Raw genomic sequence first — 14,794 nt, 5'->3', positions numbered from 1 at the left:
AAACAGCGAGTCAGTTTTCCTGACTCCAACCATCCTGGCTACATAGATTTTCAAAGCCCTGACTACATCAAGTAACTTGGAGTCCTCCAAGTCCCGAGTAGCCGCAGGCACCGCAATAGGCTGGTTCAAATGAAACGCTGATACCACCTTAGGGAGAAATTGGGGACGAGTCCTCAACTCTGCCCTGTCCATATGAAAGATCAGATATGGGCTTTTACATGACAAAGCCGCCAATTCTGACACACGCCTAGCTGAAGCTAAGGCCAACAGCATGACCACCTTCCATGTGAGATACTTTAGCTCCACGGTCTTAAGTGGCTCAAACCAGTGTGATTTCAGGAAATCCAACACAACGTTAAGATCCCAAGGTGCCACTGGAGGCACAAAAGGGGGCTGAATATGCAGCACTCCCTTAACAAACGTCTGAACTTCAGGCAGTGAAGCCAGTTCTTTTTGAAAGAAAATAGATAGGGCCGAAATCTGGACCTTTATGGACCCCAATTTTAGGCCCATAATCATCCCTGACTGTAGGAAGTGCAGAAATCGACCCAGCTGGAATTCCTCTGTTGGGGCCTTCCTGGCCTCACACCAAGCAACATATTTCCGCCATATGCGGTGATAATGCTTTGCGGTCACATCCTTCCTAGCTTTTATCAGCGTAGGAATCACTTCATCCGGAATGCCCTTTTCCGTTAGGATCCGGCGTTCAACCGCCATGCCGTCAAACGCAGCCGCGGTAAGTCTTGGAACAGACAGGGCCCCTGCTGTAACAGGTCCTGTCTGAGAGGCAGAGGCCATGGGTCCTCTGAGATCATTTCTTGTAGTTCTGGGTACCAAGTTCATCTTGGCCAATCCGGAACGATGAGTATAGTTCTTACTCCTCTCTTTCTTACTATCCTCAGTACCTTGGGTATGAGAGGAAGAGGAGGGAACACATAAACCGACTGGTACACCCACGGTGTCACTAGTGCGTCCACAGCTATCGCCTGAGGGTCCCGTGACCTGGCGCAATATTTTTTTAGCTTTTTGTTGAGGCGGGACGCCATCATGCCCACCTGTGGCAGTTCCCAACGATTTACAATCTGTGTGAAGACTTCTTGATGAAGTTCCCACTCTCCCGGGTGGAGGTCGTGCCTGCTGAGGAAGTCTGCTTCCCAGTTGTCCACTCCCGGAATGAACACTGCTGACAGTGCTAGCACGTGATTCTCCGCCCATCGAAGAATCCTTGTGGCTTCTGCCATTGCCATCCTGCTTCTTGTGCCGCCCTGGCGGTTTACATGGGCGACCGCCGTGATGTTGTCTGACTGAATCAATACAGATTGGTTTTGAAGCAGGGGCTCTGCTTGACTCAGGGTGTTGTAGATGGCCCTTAGTTCCAATATATTTATGTGTAGAGAAGTCTCCAGACTTGACCACTGTCCTTGGAAGTTTCTTCCCTGAGTGACTGCCCCCCATCCTCTGAGGCTTGCATCCGTGGTCACCAGGACCCAGTCCTGTATGCCGAACCTACGTCCCTCGAGAAGATGAGCACTCTGCAGCCACCACAGCAGAGACACCCTGGCCCTTGGGGACAGGGTGATCAACCGATGCATCTGTAGATGCGATCCGGACCATTTGTCCAACAGATCCCACTGAAAGATCCTTGCATGGAACCTGCCGAAGGGAATTGCTTTGTAAGAAGCCACCATCTTTCCCAGGACTCGCGTGACCAGAGATGACAATTCCTGGGCCTTCTCCTCCGGGAGAAACACCTTCTTCTGTTCTGTGTCCAGAATCATTCCCAGGAAAAGCAGACGCGTCGTAGGAATCAGCTGCGACTTTGGGATATTCAGAATCCAGCCGTGCTGTTGCAACACTTCTTGAGAGAGTGCTACGCTGACCAACAACTGCTCTTAGGACCTCGCCTTTATGAGGAGATCGTCCAAGTATGGGATAATTATAACTCCCTTTCTTCGAAGGAGTATCATCATTTCGGCCATTACCTTGGTAAATATTCTCGGAGCCGTGGAAAGACCAAACGGCAACGTCTGGAATTGGTAATGACAGTTCTGTACCACAAACCTGAGGTACTCCTGGTGAGGTGGGAAAATGGGGACATGCAAGTAAGCATCCTTGATGTCCAGCGACACCATAAAATCCCTCTCTTCCAGGCTTGCAATAACCGCCCTGAGCGATTCCATTTTGAACTTGAACTTCTTTATATAAGTGTTCAAGGATTTTAAATTCAGGATGGGTCTCACCGAACCGTCCGGTTTCGGTACCACAAACATTGTGGAATAGTAACCCCTGCCCTGTTGAAGGAGGGGGACCTTGATTATCACCTGCTGGAGGTACAGCTTGTGAATTGCCGCCAGTACTACCTCCCTTTCCCTGGGAGCAGCTGGCAAGGCTGATTTGAGGTAACAGCGAGGGGGAGTTGCCTCGAACTCCAGCTTGTATCCCTGAGATACAATTTGTACAGCCCAGAGATCCACTTGTGAGCGAACCCACTGGTTGCTGAAGTTTCGGAGACGCGCCCCCACCGCACCTGGCTCCGCCTGTGGAGCCCCAACGTCATGCGGTGGACTTAGTGGAAGCAGGGGAGGATTTTTGTTCCTGGGAACTGGCTGCCTGGTGCAGCTTCTTTCCTCTACCCTTGCCTCTGGCCAGAAAGGATGCTCCTCTGACCCGCTTGCCTTTCTGAGGCCGAAAGGACTGCATTTGATAATACGGTGCTTTCTTAGGCTGTGAGGGAACCTGAGGTAAATAAGTCGACTTCCCAGCAGTTGCTGTGGATACGAGGTCCGAGAGACCGTCCCCAAATAATTCCTCACCCTTATAAGGCAAAACCTCCATGTGTTTTTTAGAATCAGCATCACCTGTCCACTGCCGAGTCCATAATACTCTCCTGGCAGAAATGGACATTGCATTAATTCTAGATGCCAGCAGGCTAATGTCCCTCTGTGCATCCCGCATATATAAGACGACGTCTTTTATATGTTCGATGGTTAGCAAAATAGTATCCCTGTCGAGGGAATCAATGTTGTCTGACAGGGTATCAGTCCATGCTGCTGCAGCACTACACATCCAGGCTGAAGCAATAGCAGGTCTCAGTAGAGTACCAGAGTGTGTATACACAGACTTCAGGATAGCTTCCTGCTTTCTATCCGCAGGATCCTTTAGGGCGGCCGTATCCTGAGACGGCAGTGCCACCCTTTTAGATAAGCGTGTTAGCGCCTTGTCCACCCTAGGGGATGTTTCCCAACGTAACCTATCCGTTGGCGGGAAAGGGTACGCCATCAATAACCTCTTAGAAATCACTAGTTTCTTATCAGGGGAACTCCACGCTTCTTCACACAAATAATTTAATTCATCAGATGGGGGAAAAGTCACTGGCTGCTTTTTCTCCCCAAACATAATACCCCTTTTGGTGGTAACCGGGTTAATATCAGAAATGTGCAATTCATCTTTCATTGCAGTAATCATGCATCGGATGGCTTTTGTAGACTGTACATTTGTCTCATCCTCATCTACACTGGAGTCAGACTCCGTGTCGACATCTGTGTCTACCATCAGAGCTAGTGGGCGTTTATGAGCCCCTGACAGCTTCTGAGTCGCCTGGGCAGGCGCGGGCTGAGACCTCGGCTGTCCCAAGGCTGCTGCGTCAACGAACCTTTTATGTAAGGAGTTGACACTGTGGGTTAAGACCTTCCACATATCCATCCAATCAGGTGTCGGCCCCGTCGGGGGCGACACCACATGTATCTGCCCCTGCTCCGCCTCCACGTAACCCTCCTCATCAAACATGTCGACACAGCCGTACCGACACACCGCACACACACAGGGAATGCTCAGACTGAGGACAGGACCCCACAAAGTCCTTTGGGGAGACAGAGAGAGAGTATGCCAGCACACACCACAGCGCTATATAACACAGGGATTTACACTGCTAATAAGTGATTTTCCCAATAGCTGCTTGTTTGTATCGATTTGCGCCTAAATTTATGTGCCCCCCCTCTCTTTTTAACCCGTCTTGTACCTGGATACTGCAGGGGAGAGCCTGGGGAGCGTGCTTCCAGCGGAGCTGTGAAGGGAAAATGGCGCTGGTGTGCTGAGGAAGAAGGCCCCGCCCCCTCAGCGGTGGGCTTCTGTCCCGCGTTTTCTGTAACTTAATGGTGGGGGTTTTTACACATATACAGTTAACTGACTGTATTATGTGTATTTTTGACAAAAGGTAATATAATTGCTGCCCAGGGCGCCCCCCCCCCCCTGCACCCTACAGTGACCGGAGTGTGTGGTGTGCTGTGGGAGCAATGGCGCACAGCTGCAGTGCTGTGCGCTACCTTAATGAAGACAGGAGTCTTCTGCCGCCGATTTCATCGTTCTTCTGTCTTCTGGCTCTGCAAGGGGGACGGCGGCGCGGCTCCGGGAACGGACGATCGAGGTCAGGCCCTGTGTTCGAACCCTCTGGAGCTAATGGTGTCCAGTAGCCTAAGAAGCACAAGCAGGTAGGTTTGCTTCTCTCCCCTCAGTCCCACGTAGCAGTGAGTCTGTTGCCAACAGATCTCACTGAAAATAAAAAAACCTAACAAATACTTTCTTTCTAGCAAGCTCAGGAGAGCCCACTAGGAGCACCCAGCTCTGGCCGGGCACAGATTCTAACTGAGGTCTGGAGGAGGGGCATAGAGGGAGAAGCCAGTGCACACCAGATAGTACCTAATCTTTCTTTTAGAGTGCCCAGTCTCCTGCGGCGCCCGTCTATTCCCCATGGTCCTTACGGAGTTCCCAGCATCCACTAGGACGTCAGAGAAAATAATAACTTTGTGCATTAAACAAAGTGTCTACATTCACACAGTTCATTTATGTTTCATATACACCTTATACACACAGCCTGAAGGTCATTTAATACAATATTTTTAATAACTTTGTGTATTAAACAAAGTTTGTGTACATTGAGCCATCAAAAAACAAAGGTTTCACTATCTCACTTTCGCTCCAAAAACTCCGTATTTCGGAATACTCCGTATTTCGGAATATTTGGATATGGGATACTCAACCTGTATATGTGTGTGTGTATATATATATATATATATATATATATATATGTATGTATGTATGTATGTATGTGTGTGTGTATGTGTGTGTGTGTGTGTGTATGTATGTATGCATGCATGCATGCATGCATGCATGCATGCATGTATGTATGTATATATATATGTATATATATATATATATATATATATATATATATATATATATATTATATATATATCCATCCAACCAAGAAAAACGGCACCGGAGGCTTGTATAAGCAAAAAAGAATTGTATTGAAGGCAGACGTTTCGGAGCTCACGCCCCGTCCTCAGTACCAAATACAGTAACAACATACACTGACAAAACAAACATTTAAATACCTGCACCGATTCGCGCCGTCCTCGCTGCCGCACGCCGGTGTCCGCACTTCCGGCCATCGCTTCCCTGCTCTGTGGACGTCACTGTTGCCATAGACACGCCGGACGTGCGTGCCACTGTTGCCATGGACACGCACAGCGTGCGTGTCACCGGCTCCACCGCGGCCCATTCAATGCAGGGGGTTGGATCCATGGGTCCTAGAAGGGGACTCACACCGTGGGTGATGCGTAGAACGGGCTATGAATAAAAACACACATATTTGAAAATTACAACATACATTTAACAATGACATTCATACACACTAAGTGGAGATGCAATAAATCACTATATCATTACAAAGACATACTAGTTCTATTCCAAGTTATGGCTATCATCTATACCATATGCTGTATACTATATACTATAGTGACCACCACATGCCGAGATAAATACAGAACATATATGTCCCAGAAAAATTATCTATGCACAATCCCATGCCATATATAAGTAGATATCCCTAAAACAAAAGGGATAAGTTTAAAGCAGATTCCAATTGATCTTGTCATTTAAACCGCCAGGGGAGAAGGTGTTCAATCTCATTATCCATCTAGACTCTTTTTCCAACAGGGCCTTTGCTCTGTCTCCTCCCCTTGAAGTAAGGGGTACATGATCTATACCGAAGTATCTAAGGTCATCCAGGGTATGTTGTGCCCTCTTAAAATGACGTGCTACAGGTTGGTCAATAGATTTACCCTCAAGGGTTAACTTGATGGCAGATCTATGTGCTGCCATCCTCTCACTGAGCTTCCGTGTGGTCTGCCCCACGTAAAACAAACCGCACGGACAGACCACAACGTAAACCACAAAGGAGGTGCTGCACGTAATGACATATCTAATGTTGTATCGTTTATCCATATGAGGATGTTTGAAATCTTTACACACCACCATGTACTTACATGTAGCACATTTAGGGCATCTATAACACCCTGGTGCCTTATAATAAACATTAGGGGTGGCAATCTTGCCCATCCCTGTAATATCCGATTTGACCAAGCGGTCCCTAAGATTGCTGCCACGCCTTAAGGCTGTAATAGGCCTGGTTTCTTTAAACACTGGGAGATCAGGGTCTGAGGTAACTATGGGCCACAGGGCTTTAGTTGCTCTACGTATTATGGGACTAGCTGTGGTATAATCACAGGCCCAAGGTAAGATCTTTTGATTACTTTTTTGTCCAGATTGTAATAAATCAGATCTGGACATCGACATAATCCTCTGTTTTTGTCCTTCCAATAGCTGCCTATCGTAACCCCGACACTCGAACTTAGCAATCATGTTATCTAACAATGGTGGTACTTTCTTAGCGTTACTCGTGATGCGAGCCACCCTCATCATTTGTGATGCAGGGAGCCCTTTCTTAAGGGGCTCCGGGTGATGGCTAGAGGCAAGCAGAAGTGTGTTCCTATCTGTGGGCTTAGAGTAAATCTCCGTCTGAATCATTCCATCCTCTAGACGGATTTTCACATCCAGATAATTGATTTCCTGATTACTGCAGGTATAGGTAAATTTAATGGGGGACGCAAGGTTGTTAATCTCAGACATAAGGGAGTCGAACTTAGCCTGACCTCCAACCCACAGTAGGAACACATCATCAATATACCTCGTATACATTAAGATATTATCCCTAACAGCTGGATTGCTAAAGAACATCCTGTCTTCTTGTTCAAACGTGTATACATTAGCATACGAGGGTGCGACCGATGATCCCATCGCGCACCCCCGTAGCTGTAAGAAAAAATTACCATCAAACAGGAAGTAATTACGGTACAGTGTTAGTTCCAGCAATGTAAGGAACAGCTTATGGTCAAATAATTCAGGAGACAGATTAGTGTCCAGGAACAATTTCATTGCCCGCATCCCTTCCTCGTGTGGAATTGACGTGTACAAACTGCACACGTCTAAACAACAAAGTAAGGTGTGAGCCGGAACCTCACTATATTCCTGTAGTTTGAGCAAGAAAGATGTAGTGTCTTTCAAAAAGGACTTTTGAGACATGAGTAAGGGCTGTAGTATACTGTCCAAAAGCTGGGCCACAGGTTGGTAAAGAGAGTCCCTAGCGGAAATGATAGTTCTCCGCGGTGGAAGGGTGGCGTGCTTGTGTAACTTAGGCAAAGTATATAATATCGGATTTTTGGGGGAACTTACATAAAGTGCTTTTGACACTTTGTCCGGTAGTAGGTTCTGATCCGTAGCTTGTTTAAGGATCCCAAACAGTTGATTATACCACAGCTAGTCCCATAATACGTAGAGCAACTAAAGCCCTGTGGCCCATAGTTACCTCAGACCCTGATCTCCCAGTGTTTAAAGAAACCAGGCCTATTACAGCCTTTAGGCGTGGCAGCAATCTTAGGGACCGCTTGGTCAAATCGGATATTACAGGGATGGGCAAGATTGCCACCCCTAATGTTTATTATAAGGCACCAAGGTGTTATAGATGCCCTAAATGTGCTACATGTAAGTACATGGTGGTGTGTAAAGATTTCAAACATCCTCATATGGATAAACGATACAACATTAGACATGTCATTACGTGCAGCACCTCCTTTGTGGTTTACGTTGTGGTCTGTCCGTGCGGTTTGTTTTACGTGGGGCAGACCACACGGAAGCTCAGTGAGAGGATGGCAGCACATAGATCTGCCATCAAGTTAACCCTTGAGGGTAAATCTATTGACCAACCTGTAGCACGTCATTTTAAGAGGGCACAACATACCCTGGATGACCTTAGATACTTCGGTATAGATCATGTACCCCTTACTTCAAGGGGAGGAGACAGAGCAAAGGCCCTGTTGGAAAAAGAGTCTAGATGGATAATGAGATTGAACACCTTCTCCCCTGGCGGTTTAAATGACAAGATCAATTGGAATCTGCTTTAAACTTATCCCTTTTGTTTTAGGGATATCTACTTATATATGGCATGGGATTGTGCATAGATAATTTTTCTGGGACATATATGTTCTGTATTTATCTCGGCATGTGGTGGTCACTATAGTATATAGTATACAGCATATGGTATAGATGATAGCCATAACTTGGAATAGAACTAGTATGTCTTTGTAATGATATAGTGATTTATTGCATCTCCACTTAGTGTGTATGAATGTCATTGTTAAATGTATGTTGTAATTTTCAAATATGTGTGTTTTTATTCATAGCCCGTTCTACGCATCACCCACGGTGTGAGTCCCCTTCTAGGACCCATGGATCCAACCCCCTGCATTGTATGGGCCGCGGTGGAGCCGGTGACACACACGCTGTGCGTGTCCATGGCAACAGTGGCACGCACGTCCGGCGTGTCTATGGCAACAATGACGTCCACAGAGTAGGGTGAGATGGGAAGCGATGGCCGGAAGTGCGGACACCGGCGTGTGGCAGCGAGGACGGCGCGAATCGGTGCAGGTATTTAAATGTTTGTTTTGCCAGTGTATGTTGTTACTGTATTTGGTACTGAGGACGGGGCGTGAGCTCCGAAACGTCTGCCTTCAATACAATTCTTTTTTGCATATACAAGCCTCCAGTGCCGTTTTTCTTGGACATGCATGCTGTTTGATATCCAGGAACGGGGCAAAGCTGTTGTCATTGATGGGAGTGCCGGCTGTTATGGATTATATATATATATATATATATATATATATATATATATATATATATATATATATATATCTCTCGAGACCCCATGGTACAGAATACATTGGCAGCAAGTAGTGTGATAGACGAGAATCAAATCCACACAGCAGCTACAGGCACACCCACGCACAGGTACAATGCAGAAGTTATTACAGATAAACAGTAAAACTGCACTGGATTAGTAAAACTACATATAGATATGTATGTATATAGATATATCAATGCACAGTAGATACTGGATGTATATCACAGAATACTTGTTCTAAATATTCAGATAGCAGTACACTTGTTCTTAACTAACACTGTCTAAAGTGACATGTAGAATACTTTAGTGCCTGTAAATGCACATCGCTGATGAGACAGGCGGGTTTACAGGGGAGACCGTGCCCTGCAGTCCCGGAGATCAGCTCAGCTACTTGTGTAAAGATGGCGCCAGGGAGTGAGGGAGAGTGAAATGCAGCTCCAGGGCGGGAAATCCAGCAGTAGATGGTGCCCGGAGCTGGGGAGAGGAGCTACAGGTCAGCGCCTTATCCCCTATGCTGGTCCTCAGTACGGGGTACTGTGGAGCCTATGTAAAACGGATTTTAGTAAATCCGACCTGTGCTCCCTTCCATGGTGGATGTAGTGGGGTCCCTGTGCAGTATAGTGTCCACGCCAGCGGCGCGGTCCATCTCCTGGGGCCACGATTTACCGGCAGGTCCCACCTGGGGGACACTCTTGCCTCCTCCCTGATGTGCAGCCACGCGATCCAGGAGAGCACCAGCGGTGGTGTGCCTGAAGACCGGTGCGCCTCCGCTGCAAGTACCCGGTAACCCAGCAGCAGGAGTATGCAGCACTGCTGGGGAGGTGATGGAGCCACAGTACAGAATGTCAGAATGACAAACATGAAGGCCCATGAAGTCTTCTTAAAAAGCTCTTTTCAGTACTTCCTAGCGCAGCCCCACCTGTTAGTGACCTGCTCTGCAGGCACCAACTTACAAACTGAGCTCCAGTGCTCAGAGGCAGGGTTATAGAGGCGGTGCAGTGCATCTTGGGAACAGTCAAAGCTTTAACCCGTCGGTGCCTCGGATCAAAATCCAACTCTACACCCCGATGTATACCCTGTGGAATCCCAGTGTGCCCCGCTGCAGAAATAATGAGTGACTAAAGTCCAGCATGTGCGATTCAGGTGTGCACGCAAGCTGCATCTTTAAAGCAAAGTGAGTGGAAACATAGACCGACTTCCACGTATACAAGTGTCTTCCAACTATCTTTTTTTATACTCCCTTCTGTGTCCTCACAATGCTTTACATAATTTAAGTGATCCAACTATAGGCAGAAACAATCGCACTACCTGCAACTGTCCACGTATTCCTCCTTATTTAAGCGAAACAATGCCAATGTTTTTATATTGTTACTGACAGTATTGTATTTAGATTGAGGTTTGCAATTCAGTCAGGCAATATGGACATCATACTGTAAAAGCTATACCAATTAATGTATTCTCTCTTTACTGGCCCTAAACGATCATATGATATTACATCTATCCCTGGGACAGCCTGCATAATTAGCAAATATGCATTATACATAAGACGTAGAAGGGGAGACTTCATTTTTGAAAATAATTTAAAAAGAAATTACTTATTTGTTAAAAGTACTGTGTAGCCTTCTGACTTCCGCTTTTCTTTTTATATTTATATCTTTGTTATCTTGTCTACACAATTCAAATTTTAGGAAATGCGATTAATTGAATATCCCCCTATGTATGTTACATTCTTCAATCCCCGCTTCTTGACATAAAAATATCTAAAAGCAGCACCAAAGAGAAGCTGATCTAGAACTACAGTCACTGTCTGCAACCGAGAAGCAGGAAATGTACATGTGACACATACAGATCCTGAAAATATGTCAAGCAAAGAAAAGAAAAAAAACTATTAGAAACAGGCTAGAATACAAACAACAAAAAAAATGGAAAAATAGTCACAGTAGACACCTTTTGCTACAGAATATTTAATTAGAGATCTTATCAATTCACATTGAGCTGTATACACAATTTTTCATGTCAGCTCCAAGCAATAATGAAACTGCAACAATGTTATACTGTACAGTATGTTCATTACACATTTCGTGTGTGTGACTTGTTGGCATATAGTTGTAGTAGGATAACATTTTTTTGGTGTTCAGTCCCACTAAAAGTTGGTTACTTTAATACTTACAGCATTGCAATAAAGGATTCTCCCCTGGAATCAAAGGAGTATAACTTTGTAGGTAGGATGAAAGCTGTGGCTTTCACATTTATCTTGAGAAGTGGTTTAGAGGTAAACCCAAAAGGGTTTTACAACACTGGAAAATAATAGGCAATATAAACTATAAAATAAATATTTCATGCAAAATATAATTTACAGTCATGTAGTGGTGATAAACATTTTTCCTAATAAACTATTTCTGCATGTCCATCCATTCATTACACGGCTGCTTTTGTGTGCTTTTCCCCATATACACGCTATAGTAAAACAGAATAACATAACACTTTCTGAATAAGTCAATCTGTGTAAATGGCCAAGGCTTTTTCATATTCAATGAAAGTTAACTGGTAATTGCAGAACATGCTTTTTGCACTTGGCAATACAAGTAATCATGGTACATAATTAAACTAAATTAAATTTCCCATTTTTAAAATAATTTATTCCCCACTATATTCTAGCGATAGTCTCCTATTCCGACACATCCGCCTAGTTATTACTTTGTCACACCTGTGTAAAACCGGAATGGAGTAAAAACAAAATAAATACATTTGTGGCACTTCATGCTCCTTCTGAAATGACTGTACAGTACAGTGACCGGTGACCAGACCCCTTATTGCAGAGGGAAATGCAGGTTACGGGTTTGTGCCACCTGAGAATACGTTCTCCCCATTTCTCGTGGGAGTAACAGTACTACATGTCATTGAAAATTCAGAGTTCACTACTGCACATACATTTTTGTGACACATCCAGCATAATTCTGTGACACAGAAACATGTCCCAACCAATACTTTTCATGTATTTCAATTATTTAAATTAAAATAAAAATAGTCCCATAATGGAAAGGGTAACATAGGTTATACTGTTATTTGTGAGAACGTTAGACGTTTCCTTGGAGTTTAGTAATATGTATAAAGGCACACAGCCTATGTGTACAGCTGTAGAGTTTCTTTGTCACTTTAAATATATTTTTACAATATGCAGTTCATGGTTCATGTAGAACAGAATCATAGCTCACATCTTAACTAGGAGTTAACAGCTTGTGCACCCTGGCACCTCCACCGCTTTGTGCCCGGGTAGCAATTTGATGAGAGTCCTGTCCTAGCACACCCCACCCACCATCACCCGAGCACTGTAACTTTGTGTTCAAGGCAAGGAAGTGTCCAAACCCTGGGTGGGAATATAGAAAGGAATGCAATGCCAAATCCACTGACACCACTGTGCTAGCATAGAAGTTTGAACAATCTTCTGTATATATGTCTCCAAGGAGTAAGTCACTTTTCTCTTGTTTCCAGTTTATGGTTCATTCTGGCACCATTTCTCAGGTGAAGGATGAGGCAGGCCAAAGGGGTACACAGGTGCGGACAGGAAAGGGGTAAAAGCACATAAAAATAAAATAAAAAATTATATATATAAGTGTGGAAAAAAGCCAGGCATTCATAAGTACATTTTCATGGTTAAATGAGCCTCACTAGGTTCCTGGAGATCTTCTGCAGGTATCTGTATCTTCCTTTTAAAGCCTACTGGATTGGGCAGTGCCTGAGAGATACCCAGAACTCTCCTACTTTTTACAAAGTAAATGGTTAAATCAAAAGTCTACATAGAAGCTCTCAAAAGCAACATGGCAATGCTGCAGATGATTTCCACAAAAGGCTCAGTCCTACTTAAGCAAGCACATGTCTGAAAGTGATGTCCCTGCTTACGACTTCCTAAAAAACAGAGAAAGTCTCTTGGCACGTTTCTGCCGTTTACCTTGCTCATGCCGTGTCCTCAGCACAATGGAGCCGTACTTTGTGCTTCTGTTATTTCTAACACCGAGGCTTCCATCTCGTTAAGGGATGGAGCACTGCAGACCACTGCATTCAAGCAGGTTGTTGGGACACCACATTGTTTTCTCTGAGTGATAATGAGGTAAATACATTACTTTGCTGGGAACATGAAAAGGTTTATGAATATAGCGCAGGCCACTTGCCATAACGAGTTTCATTAGAGTATTAATATTTTGTAGTGAAGCAGATTATATCCCTGAGTGCGCTCACTGAGAGCTTGGAGCCACCTCAGGCGGCATGTACTGTTGGTGCTGTAAGTTTATCGACAGTCATCTCACTGGTCGCTGACCGATTTCCGTGTCTTGTGAATGATTTTGTAGCAGTCTGTTTATCTCACACTCCCCGCTTTCCCTTCTTTTTTTTACTTTTTGCAGTTATTGGAAGTGGTTCAGAGGATTTCTGGGGCTTTATTTCGTCCGACAAGACATGAGAAGAGATTCCAGGACTGTAACAAAAATAAATAGGGGGTATTTGAGGTCTTACTATTATTTTTGAAGCGGAAGAATGGTAAAATAAATTTTAATCAGTGTTGGAACTTTACAGCATTTTCTTATATTGCTTGATGTTTCAAGTGTCAGGGCAAATACATCAAGACCCCTGACATATTTAAAATCAAGAACAGATGACACAAGACAAAACTGGACAACATACAGATCTTGATTGCCAAGTGACAGCACACCTTTTGTATATACAGGTTAAGAGAGAATCTATCTATCTATCTATCTATCTATCTATCTATCTATCTATATATATATATATATATATACACACACACACACACACACACACACACACCTCTCTAAATAAATGGTGGGATGCCCAATCAAATGTACTCCTGCATATGTATGTTTGTGTATAATGTATATTTTGCAGGGGTTAACTGCACATATTAAAGATCCCATGAAGGTATCTCAGAGGGAACGCAACAGATACTGTATCTCTGATACTGCTGCAATGCCTACCATTCCCGCCTGCAGCCACATCCTCATAGGTCTCTATGGGGAGTGTGATGCTGCCAAATATACCAAATTCCAGAATGCGAAGCATGCCAGAGATTGGCTCACAGCTACAGCCATCTGTAGGTGGCGGTAGCTCATTGTAGCCTATAGGTTACACATAGCAGATTCTCCCGGAACCTTGCACCGAAAAGGTTGCAGTCAAGCAGGACTGCTCATGCACAGAAGCCCAGGCAGCCCTTATAGCACATCGCTGGGATAAGCTCTGTCCCTGTGGCTGCATGTAAATATATTTACCCGAAATAACTGCATATGCAATGCGATCCTGGGCGCCAATATCGTGCCCAGATCGCATTGAATATGTGATTAATGATAAATGGGCGCCTTAGTCTCATCCCTTAATGTTCTGAACAACCTCAATTACCCCTAGTGTTGTCTTAAGCCTCATCTCTGCTTCTTCGTGCAGGCGCTGCTGGCTGTGTCTGCGCTGTATATGTCTGTCTGTCAGCTACTGGAAGCTCCCCTCATCTATACAGCACAACTGTGGAGATGGAATGAGCAAATGCTCTTAAATAATGCTTTGGGAATCCTTAAGTCCACATTTTTAGACAATCCAAAGCAACACCAAAGATCATCAGTAGAGACTGAGCAGAGGGAACCTTGCTGGGCTAGAGACCTGTATCTGTGAAAGGTCAATTACACTGTAATTAGGAAACATTTTGTGGTCTGCCTGCTA

General features: G+C 44.8%; 1 protein-coding gene across 1 annotated transcript in view; it reads right to left on the bottom strand.

The window, feature by feature from the left end:
* Positions 1 to 11,024: 11,024 nt before the first annotated feature.
* RPS6KB2 (ribosomal protein S6 kinase B2) overlaps positions 11,025 to 14,794 on the bottom strand; it is an 80,904-nt gene continuing 77,134 nt past the window's right edge. Inside the window, exon 15 of the mRNA XM_063958523.1 lies at positions 11,025 to 13,547. Coding sequence (XP_063814593.1) covers positions 13,436 to 13,547 — 112 coding nt within the window. The 3' untranslated portion in view covers positions 11,025 to 13,435. The remainder of the gene's footprint in view (positions 13,548 to 14,794) is intronic.

Source organism: Pseudophryne corroboree, chromosome 3 (assembly GCF_028390025.1).
Source record: "Pseudophryne corroboree isolate aPseCor3 chromosome 3, aPseCor3.hap2, whole genome shotgun sequence".
NCBI classification, from domain to species: domain Eukaryota; kingdom Metazoa; phylum Chordata; class Amphibia; order Anura; family Myobatrachidae; genus Pseudophryne; species Pseudophryne corroboree.
Note: the sequence above shows the minus strand (reverse complement) of the source record. Positions and strands in the feature narration are given on the sequence as shown.